General features: G+C 30.5%; 1 protein-coding gene across 1 annotated transcript; it reads right to left on the bottom strand.

Moving 5' to 3' along the window:
- Positions 1–2,157: 2,157 nt before the first annotated feature.
- Positions 2,158–11,413, bottom strand: LOC129912591 (type 1 phosphatidylinositol 4,5-bisphosphate 4-phosphatase). Its single transcript, XM_055990903.1, has 6 exons — positions 11,313–11,413; positions 10,846–11,188; positions 5,679–5,857; positions 5,381–5,590; positions 3,522–3,686; positions 2,158–3,446 (listed from the first exon to the last, which is right to left on the bottom strand). Exons 2-6 carry the CDS (start codon positions 10,949–10,951, stop codon positions 3,330–3,332), a joined length of 777 nt encoding a protein of 258 aa, XP_055846878.1. The 5' UTR covers positions 10,952–11,188; positions 11,313–11,413; the 3' UTR covers positions 2,158–3,329.

The raw sequence follows: 11,413 nt of genomic DNA, 5'->3' as shown, positions 1-11,413 counted from the left end.
TATATGTGCCCATGATTATGAAAGTGGACTGAGTCACTTTTTGCATTGTTTAAAGAAAAACTTACATAATAATTTTCTTATAACGATTTAATTGTATTTCTTTTATGAAATCACTAGAGGAGCAATAAAGAAGTTTATTTACTGCATTTTCGCTTTCAAATCAACTTTACCCCTTAAATAATAATTATTTTAAGGCAAGATTTGAGGCCATTTTTAGGAGTGACTTAGTCCACTTCCATAATAAAGGGCACATATTTGTTTTAATGTTTTATTATGAAGTTGTGGGATACAAATTGTTGGTTTTGTTATGTATTCAACTAAAATGGGTGGTTCTTTTTAGAGATTCCGCGAATAGTGATTTGGCCGAACACCGAATATTCGGCCACACTTATAGGCCGAATATTCGGCCAACGATATGTGTATTTATCTTACTCCTACGTGATTTTTGGCATGTTATAATGTGACTCATTATATTTCATTTTTGATTTAATTTGCGAGTGAGAAAATATTTTCAGAAGTATGTCTTTTTTTCTTTTTGATATTCGGCGGAATACTGTTAACATTCGGCCGAATACCGAATGTCGAAAAAATTGGCCGAATAGTCCGAATACCGAATAGTGGCCGTATAAATATAAAATAAATATTTTCAGAAGTATGTCTTTTTTTCTTTTTGATATTCGGCGGAATACTGTTAACATTCGGCCGAATACCGAATGTCGAAAAAATTGGCCGAATAGTCCGAATACCGAATAGTGGCCGTATATTCGCGGCATCTCTAGTTCTTTTATAGAAAATTGACATCAAGGACTAAGCTAACATACAGCCCTATTCTGCTATTCGATTCACGTGAATCGAAAGATTTCATTCCTTAATCACGTCAAACAGGCTTTAAAAAATCTCAGCTTTTCGAATGCAAAGCAATGTGTCCCGCTATCCTAGAAATTCTAAGGAAAAAAAATGTGCTTAAATTAAATTTTAACCCCCATTTAAAGGCTTCTTATTTAAGATTTTCACGTGAATCGAATAGAAAGAAATTTTGGACTTAAGCTAGTTCTGCATCAATGCCGAGTATATATATAATTATATACTCGAAAATAGATTTTGTATAAGAAACATTTTTAAAATTGGAAAATCCGTTTAGGAGAAATTTAGACACAAGACCATTCCGATCAATAAAAAGGATGTTTAAACATGGGTTTTTATGAGTTTTCAACAAAAACAAAAGTCTCTCTGTCTCCTTAGTACGACGGTGACCTCGCTGAGATCGAATATTATCACATCAAAAACTGATTTAAGCAGTTTAAGCCTTGATCCAGGCCTGACATAGGAAGTAAGTGCAGCACTATAAAAGAGCATGTATCGAAATTTCTGTAAACAACAAAATCACTAATTATACTCGGAAAATTCAATTTCACTTTTCACCCATTTTGGTTTCCTGGGAAAAAAGTTGTTCATGTCAAAAAAAATTTGAAGTTATAAAATTTAAAAAGCTACATTTTCATTTCATCTGAAAAAACAATAAAGACGATTTGAGTTGTGTTAGATTTTAATTCATTAAGGTTCGACATCTAACGGAAACACATCTAATGCATCTTAATGCAAATGGCCATTACTAGATAACTCAAAAGAACCACTACTAATCAATCAGTAAAATTAACCTAGTACACTAACATTTTACTAATTCAACATTAATCTGCAATCCTTGGTCAGAACCTGATTTAGGCCCTCATTATGAATAGCGAATTCAACGTGAGAACTCAAAGAAAATTTGTTGTGCACTTCAAGAATGCCAGCCAGATGTACGGTTTTCAAAACAATTTTTTTTTACATAACGGACGCATGACAAGTACCTTTAATTTTCATCTTAAAAATATAAATCTCCCAGTAATTTATCTAAACCTAACTAACTAACTATTACTAATACTTTAAATAAACGGTCAAATTTAGAAAAATGAAGCACTCATTTTGTACCACATATGGTACGATTATACATTATTTTTGGTTAGCTTTTTTATCCTCAACCTTATTATTTTAAATCAGTAAAATATTCATATCTTTGCATAACCAAAAAAATATACACAAAAAGAGCTTCCTCGAAAAACAAAAATTCTATTTTTTCCTCAAAATTATCTGAACGAAATTATTATAAAAAAATGCTTTAAGTTTTATTCAATTTATTTACATTATTCATTATAATAAGTGTATAAGTTCAATAATATAATAATAATAATAATTTTTTGTTGTCTTTAATTTTTTTTCTTTTGTTTTTATTTATCTGTTATGCAATACATACTCTCATACGATAGTATTAGAACCAATACCTTAGAATGAGTGTTCTTTTATTTTATTAATAATTGTTTGTTTTATGTATTTCATTCTTTTTTGTTTTGTTAAAACGCGGCACTAAATATATTTTTATGTTAATGATCTGAGTTTGTTTTTATTTAATGAGAAAACATTGCGATTTCTTGTAACTTTCTATTTTAATTTTGTTTTATAGTTTGTTCGAAAGTGTTTATAATGAACTTTTCTAATATTCTGAGTGTATTTTTATGAAAAAAGTAGAAAATGAAAAATTTTAAACAAAATACAAATAATAATAATTTTTACAAGAAAATTAATCCACAATCCATTCAAAACGCAAGAGAAAAGATTCCTTGGTGCTAAACTATAACGCATGCCAAAAAAATCATCAAAATTCAGTAAAAATAATAAATAAACAAACAAAAGACACAATCAAAACTAAACAAACAAAAAAACTATTAAAACAAAGAAGTCTTCCATAAAACTATGCGATTGCATGTATTTACTTAATCGAAAAAAAGACATAGCTTACAAATCATCTTCATCAATTGACCAGATACAAAAATTGACAGACAATTTAGAGAATCTTTTTTTAGCCGAAAACAATCGTTATTATCTAAGAGACAGCAAATTAACATTTTTGTTTAAACTAAAAAATATATGTATAATAATTAATTATAATAAAAAAAGAAAAAGAGTCTAAATGTATAACGAAAGACATGCTTTTTATAAAGGTATACACTTTTTTCCTTTTGATTTATTTTTGTTATAATTTTTGTTTTTCAATGTGAACATCTCAATCAACAATAAGTTTTTTTTTTTTATTTTTTCCTGTATTTTTTTGGTAAAACAAATTTTCTAACGTAAGTAGTATTTTTTGCAGTTTAATTCATGTGTTTTTTTGTAACAACTTTTTCTGCTTATTGTTTTTTTATTTTGTTCGAATTTCGGATTTTTATTTTTTTGTTATTGTTGTTTTGGTTGTAATATCAAAAAAGGAATGATAAAAAATATGATTAAATATTTTACATGGGGCCGTCTATGGCACTAACTTTAAGGCGGAAATAATATACCGCTCGGGCGAAGAGAAATGTTGAGATTAAAAAAGCGCCAACGTACGCGACAAATACTCCTCCGTGTTCCTTAAAAAATAAAAAAAAAAGGATTTATAATACAGGATAAATATTTTTTTTGAAACGTTATTAGCAAATACTTACTTTGGCATATGTATATGTTCCAATGGTGGCACCAATAGCAATCAGAAGAAACACAAAGCCGAGCACTGAAAAGATTATTCCACGGCCACGAGCAAACTTTGAGCCAACCGATGAAACTTTACGGCAATGGGGACAACGGGCCAACGCATTGGTGAATGTATTAAACTAAATTTAAAAAAAGTAACATTTGTAATTGAATTCTTTTACATTATGAAACAATAGTAGTAAAAGAAGGCATCATCAAAAACAGACCCTAATTTATAACCTTAAACCTACATACGTTTTGAGAAGATCAACTTGCTGCGGCAAAGTTCAGACCTCGAAAAAAAAAATAGAAGTCAAAATTCTATCTTCGACGCCTAAGCACATCCAAATGTACTAGACTTTATATAGAAGACTGGATAATTTTCTGAGGAGAAATAAATAGCGTACAAAAACTTCCAGCGCTACCAAAACAACACCCGAAGGTTGTGTGTCGTTTTGACGCTGCCTAGTGAACTGTCATCGAGAAATGAAGAGTACTAAGTGCTAGATGAAACTTAATAAATTCGGTTTGTATTTGATAGTAATAATGTTAAATGTAAACCAGCATCTAGTCGCCTTCTGACACCCATTTTATATCAAAGACACCTACACAAATTCTTCCATCAGGAGGTCCTATCATAATATCTTTAGCTCAAAATAGTTTCTGTGAAATTCTTTCGCTAATGACCGCCATGTATTTGGGGATGATGTTAGCTTTAGGCCATTGAATTTTTATTAAAAACTAATAAACCGTTTATTTATTCGAAAAAGCAGTAAGGTTTAGAACGAATCTTTTTTTTTTCTGTAGATTTGCAGCTACTACATTAAACTCTGTGTGTATACCCAGTCTCACTGCATGCTCGTGCCATTGTTCTGTATTTATAGCTATAACCAAGCCTATCACAGGCCTGAATCTAACTAAAAGTTCCCTAAATCTTTTCGGTCTGTTTCAACTTGTTCAGTTGTTCTACCTTGGTTTTGTTATTGATTTTAACCGTTATCGCATGTTTACAAATCGGAACATTGATAGTGCTGATGTTTTTCTGACCATTCATTCGCTAACTTTGATTCGTCTCTGGATTTTCTATGACTTATACGAATGTCCTCTCATCTTACTAAATATTACAGGGGGAACCGACTAGACTAAGCTATGAATACCAGAGTTATGCGCGTCAAAGTTATGAAAAGCCGAAGGTATGAATAACCGAAGTAATGAAAAATCGAAGTTATGAAAAACCGATGTTATGAAAAACCGAAGTTATGCAAACCCAGAGCTATGAAAACCAAAGCTATGAAACGTGGATTTTGGGTTGGCAACCATTGAGAGGAACGATACACGGGAGGAATGTACCAAAAAGCTGGAGCATGTAGGCTGAGTCAAGAAAAAAAAAAATTGTATGTATGTTGACTTAACTTCGAAAAAAAAATCATAGAAAATCAACAGTTACAGCAAAAATAACGTGCTGTATGTTTTTCTAAAGCCGACAACCATGTCTGTTAATATGTTTTTAAATAAAGCTGTTTAATGGACTAGATTTTGAAAAATTATGTTTCAAAATCAAAATTTAAAAAAAATTTAAATTTATGTAATTAAGTATCTACTAATTTAGTTTTAAAAATTCAATGTTCTTATTTGTATTTAAAGAAAGACAAAAAAAACTGGATCGAGAAAAGTTTGGCTTAATTAGTTTCAAACTCTTTAGTCGTATTCTTCAATTTATTTTCCTACATTATTTAGTGTTGAATGATAATCATAAAAGATTACATAATACTTAAGTCAAGAAAATCTTGGAAACCTAAAAATGAAAATTGTACTCAATAAAAAAAAATCTTACCAAAAAAGTGTCCGAACAATGACCACAAGTAACACGACACATGCCAGGCATTGCAGGCACTGGGGGTGTAACTGGACTGGGTGCAAGATTAATTATTCGCTTACAATTTGGTCGTGGGCATGCAATTCTTTGTGATGAGCTCTTGCAAATCAACAAACAATTGCATGGGCAACGAACATATTTTTTTCCTGGTGGAGCATTACGAATTGGCTACAAAAGAAATAAAAAAAAGAATTAAATACTTGGTTTTAGGTTACACTCTTTTGGTTTGTTGTTGTTATTCTTTTTTTAAACTTACTGTTGCTTCATTACACTGACCGCATTTGACAACATGCTGCTCTCGTTTGGTTGTTATGTCAATCATACTCTGACACACACGGCATGTGACCATCGGAACACCTCCACTGGCCGCCTGTTGGTATGGCGGGGGCAATTCATCTGGTCCAATCGATGATACCACAGAAGGGGCGACACCTCCTTTAAACGAACGAAAAAAAAAATGTATTTATTAATTAATGTCAATTGAAAGGGATAGTTTTTATATAAGTTATTCCTACACTTTTACGATCGGGAAAAACCTGAGTTCAAAAGGTTTAAACATTAAGTATTTTGAAAGGCTTTGTTTAATGGGAGTTGTAGGTCCTCCACTATTTGAATTGAGATAGTTTGGCTCACTAAAATAAGACCAGAATCAATTTATAATGTATAGACTGGAGCAAATCAAGAATAAGTAATTACAAAATGGAAGCAGGCCATAAATAACGTAAAATTAGAAAATAAAAATCGAACCTATTTTGGGTCTTATACTACTACCACGAGGGTAAGGCTGTCTAAGCGGAGGGGCTTACGGTGACTACTAAGATGAAAACGTAATATGGGCCACTGAGGCGTATTCAAAGCACGGGTCTATAAAGAGCGGCTCAGCCGACATCTCGTCCTTACAGTCATTAAAAGCAACCAACCAACTACTACAACCACAGACTACAAAAATCCAACCCACTTTAAAAAAAAAAAGAAACTACACTTAATGAGTAAAATCACAAAAAAAAATTTAAGTATTAATCAGCAACTATTAGAAGATTATTCTTGTCTAAAGCAAAAAAAGAATAATTTTTTATGTTTTATCAGCCGCTCCTCAATAAAATTATTTAATTGAAGTCAAAGTGCGACAAATTAGTGCGAATAGTTTCTGAAAATTTTGTTTATATGCTAATATTTCGAAAATCTATTCTTGGAATCGCGATATATTGAAAAATAAAACACAGACAAATGCAGATCTTCTTCTTTATTTTTCGGCTCTATCCGATCTCTAGATGCTGGGTTAGCCACAGAAAGAAGCGGCAACCATTCTTGTTTTGGATTGTTTCTTTTCTAAGAAATTAATACTGGTTCCTTTGCATTTATTTATTTGTTGGGAGAAGGTCAAAAATAAAATGAAAACATGAAAACCCATTCTTTTAGGTTGTAGTTCCCTGTACATAATAAATAATACGATACATGAAAAATACTTAAAACGAAAAACAAATTTGTCTCTCCCCCCGAAAACAACGTTATCGAAAAAGACCTCCAAGAAAATTTAATTTTCAAAACATTTTCACCCAATTTTTTGTTTATTAAATATTAATTTGGTGCTTTTAATAATAAGGTTTTAACTTTTATAAATTTGCAAAATTTCTAGGCCCAGCCTAATAACAAAATTAATCTTAAATTAGTTCTTCATTTATTTGTTTTTTTTTTTCTTTTTTTCTTTACGCCTCTTAGTTGTTAAAGAGACCCAATTTGTCGACTTTCCGCTGTGCGGGGATTTTATTTTTTTTTGACTTCAAATTTCTACGCAAGTGGCAAACAAAATTCTAATTTTACAAACAAAACTTTAAAAAATTAAAAAAAAAAAACTTTTTTAATACTTAACAAACTGAAGAAAGATTCATTCCGACAAGAATAAATAAAGCACTAGCATTTTTTTTTTCAGTAGTTGTTATCACAAATAACACTTATCACACCTTTAAGAATGAAAGGCTCAATATGATATATGATGCGGTATTACCTTTTTTGTAATAGAGATTCATCTCCATATTAAATTTCACAGAGTAAGCTTAAGAATAAGCTGCTTGATATGAACTGATAATAGATAGTGGACGCGAATTATGATTAGCGCTAAGAATTTCATCACAATTTTTTCGTTTGTTAGTTTATAAAGAATGAAAGATTGTATGAATTTATGTCAATGCTACCGAAATCATTGGTAGAATCTCTAAAACAGTCCTATCTTTTGTGTTTTATTTAAACATAAAAAACTGTTTGAGAGATTAGGTACATAGATTCTATTTTTTTAATCGCGATATTAGATTTTTTTAGGGTAGGTTATGAATTCGTTAAAAAAAATTTAATTTTTTTGTTCTTCAATAATACTTGGTTTAAATTAAAGATCCCAAAGACGGATTACTATTGTGAAGAGGATACGTGGGAAAATAGTGATCCCTTCGACATCCAAATCATCAGCACCGAATAATGTTAAAAAGAAGATAAAGTATAAATTTAAAACTTTAAACTTCATTTTAAAATTTCAGATAACTTGGTGTAAGAAATCCTTTAAACATACGTATATAATAAGTTCTTCACCAAATACTATTCAATTTAATTGTATTAAGCATTTATTGTTGTTAACGGATTGTATGAAACAAAATAAAGCAAAAATACGTTAGAAATCTTAGTAATTTCTATTACTATAGCAAATTGTTCAATTTTCAATCGTATTCTAGAAACTCAATTGCTATTTAAATAAAGATGATAGAAAGAAAGAATACAAAAATAATTCAACCAATTCTGAATCTGAATCGTTTCGGATTCATTGAACAAAGATACAAAAAAAAAAAAGTAGTTTGATTAATTTATGAAAGCCCTCAGAGCTTTGATCGTGAGAATAATACTGATTTTCTTAAAAGTAAACAACATGCATAATAAATATTAGTGATTGGAAAATACCCTTTTGTACGGTGTTATTTTTGTAGGAATTTCGACCCAACCCCTTGTTCTTTCTAAGCAGCATGATATTATTATAAAATAAAGGTAGTAGAGGTTCAAAAAATCAGGAAAAGGGCAATTTCGAATATGGTACAGTTTGTGTTTTTGCCGCGAAAGGAAAAATTCAATTTAGGGACAATTTTTAGGGGATGGGGGTAGGGAATATTTTTTTTTATTTTAAGTCAAGTAAAAAAAAATTCAGTACACCATTTTTTGTGATAATTTTCATTAGCATATTCGCAAGTTCTCTTTTATTAATCAGGGTACTCTGGAGAAGTCCATAGTTTTAAATTTTTTCTTCGATTTCTTCAATTTTGAAAATAAAAAATGTGCCAGTTTTGGGCATCAACTCAACATAAAATTGTTCTTCAAAGATTTTAAATTAAATTACTATCCGAGTAAAGTACGAGTTACTAAATTAATTTTATGTTTTGGACTTGAAACCATTCCAAAAACTGGTAACTTATGTCATCCTTGTATTTTTCCCCTCCCTACACCTCTGTATTTTTTCCTATTTCCCATCCATATACCAACATTTGACTTAGCCATTGTGATACTTACTTGGAGTCTTGAAAAAATTGTAGGTCTTGTCTTAAAATTTTTTTATAAGTTCGCAATTTTTAATATTTCGTACCGCAATTTTTTGAATTTTGAGAAGGTCTCCCCATTAATTAAGCCTCTACAAAAACATATACATATTCCTGTATTTTTATTCAAAATACAGTGATATGATGTTGCGTTTATAGAGGAACTCCCACTGTTGTAACAAGAGAAACTTTTTGGTTTGGAAGAGCCTTACAACATCGTGCAGGTTCAGAAACATGCGTGCGACAACCAATGAATGGCTTACAAAATAAAAAAAATCCATTGCTAAATAAATTTTTTTTTTTTTCAACTATTAAACAATTATTAAAAATTCGGAATGAGCTAGTTATCAAATGGATTTTCACCAAATACCATTTGGACCATTATTTTTGGGACACCTTGTAAAGCACCTCTATTGCAAAGAAAGGTGATACATATAGCAGGGTTCCCAGGTTGAGGGGAAAATCACCATTTTTGCCGACTTTCTTAGACGAAAGGGATAAAATAGGGGACAAGGATACAAAAGGGGAACAAATATCTAAAAGGGGAAAAATCTAAACTTAAAAAAACATTAAACACAATCCCCCCTGAAGAAGTAAGGAATTCTTACGAAACGTTGGGTGGCGGCAGCCCCAAAAAAGACTAATAAATTGTTACGACATATCGTGGTTGAAGAAGCCTTCCTTAATCTGCATAAATTCTCTATGATTTACAAAAATACATAAAGAATAGAAAATAATGTAGATTTTTTATTCTTTTAGAAATTTTTCCTCAAAATAAGATTTATGTACATTATAAAGTTTTTATTTTTATGAATAAATTAAATACATACAAAATTAATATTGTAAAAAAAAAAGTTTTTAAATACTTGCATTAACCCTGTGTATAGCTCACAGCAAAGTTCAGCTAGCTAGAAGCATTTTCATAAAGTTATAATTCTTGGTTTCTAGTTTCTACCAAAATGAATTTAAGAATAAAAAAATCAAACAAAATTCTAGTTTATTATTCTTGAATCTTATCAAAATTCGATCAACTCTATACGACCTTTCGAGTAGCCTATTTAAAATTCATTAACAAAAGACTGCTGACAGGGGGGTTGTTGTTTTTTTTTTTAAGATAAGAAAAAAGAAGACTTGAAAACCCAATAATGTATCACCACATTCTTATCAAAAAACATAACCGAACAGAAAAATCTAACAGCAGCAACCAAATAGAAACAAAAAATCTAAATACCATCATCAACCAGCAACAATACAATAAAATAAAATATTAATATAATACGATTGCTTTCATCTACTCTGGTTTGGAGGGTATAAGATTGTGTACAGACAAGGGGGCGCATTGAGAAAAACGAGTAAAACAAATCAATGTACCACGACAATGAGTCATGTGTGCGACGATAGGCAATTGACAAAGTCAGCACTGTCAGTGGCAGAAAAAAACAATACAAAAAAAAAAAAGAAAAATACGAATAAAAAAAAACAAAAAAAAAAACAAACCAACTTTGTGATATCGAATACACCAAGATCGAATATCATTTCTGGTTTGAATACCTATCGCCTGTATCTTCTCTATCAAAGCTATATTTCCAGAGAAAGTGGGTTTTGATTTCAATTGTTTGCAGCAGCAGCAACATTCTGCGGCTGCTATTTGCTAATTGGCGAGAAAAAAAGAGAATCAAATCGAATTCGCTAAAAACGCACTTTAAGGGTTTCCATTGCGATAAAGTTCAATAACCAGTAGAATTGGAATTTGCTGCTGTAAACCCAATGAATTTATCAATCTAATGAATGCACCTAAGATTCTATTTTGTATAAAGGAAGACTATTTTTTTTTTCTATAGATTAAGTACATACCTGTGCTAGGATTTTCTGAGCCTTCGCCGGCAGCCGAGTACATTTTAGCTTCATCGTACTCACCACCACCGCCGGGAAGAAGAGCTTTATTTTCATCGTCTGCCATTGTTTAATTTATTCTCGATGATAAATTAGCTTAAATTTTTTAAGCCCTTTTTTTATCAATTCAACAAGAAAAAAAAAATTTAATGCAGTAACAATGGCGAATAGGGTTTTTTTCTTTCTATTCTTTTTCTTTTTTCCTCTTTGTGTTGAAGTTTCCTCCCTCTATGATGGATGGATGATCCAGAGAATGGAATGTAAATTTTTTTTATTATTTTTAACTTGCCGCTGTTGATACGTTCTGTAATGGGAAGATTTTTATTTATTTGAAACGTTTTATGAATATTTAATAGTTTGTGTAGATTAAATTTGTAATGAAATAAATAATTTATTGGAAAGAAAATTTTTAAAAGAAAATTAATCACCTTTTAACACCAAAAAATTTTGCTTGCGAAATAGGAGAACGACGAAAAGTACTAACAAGAACAACATGAACAAAACGAAGTAAACAAATGTCAAAAAAAAA

This window comes from Episyrphus balteatus, chromosome 2 (assembly GCF_945859705.1).
Source record: "Episyrphus balteatus chromosome 2, idEpiBalt1.1, whole genome shotgun sequence".
NCBI lineage: Eukaryota > Metazoa > Arthropoda > Insecta > Diptera > Syrphidae > Episyrphus > Episyrphus balteatus.
Note: the sequence above shows the minus strand (reverse complement) of the source record. Positions and strands in the feature narration are given on the sequence as shown.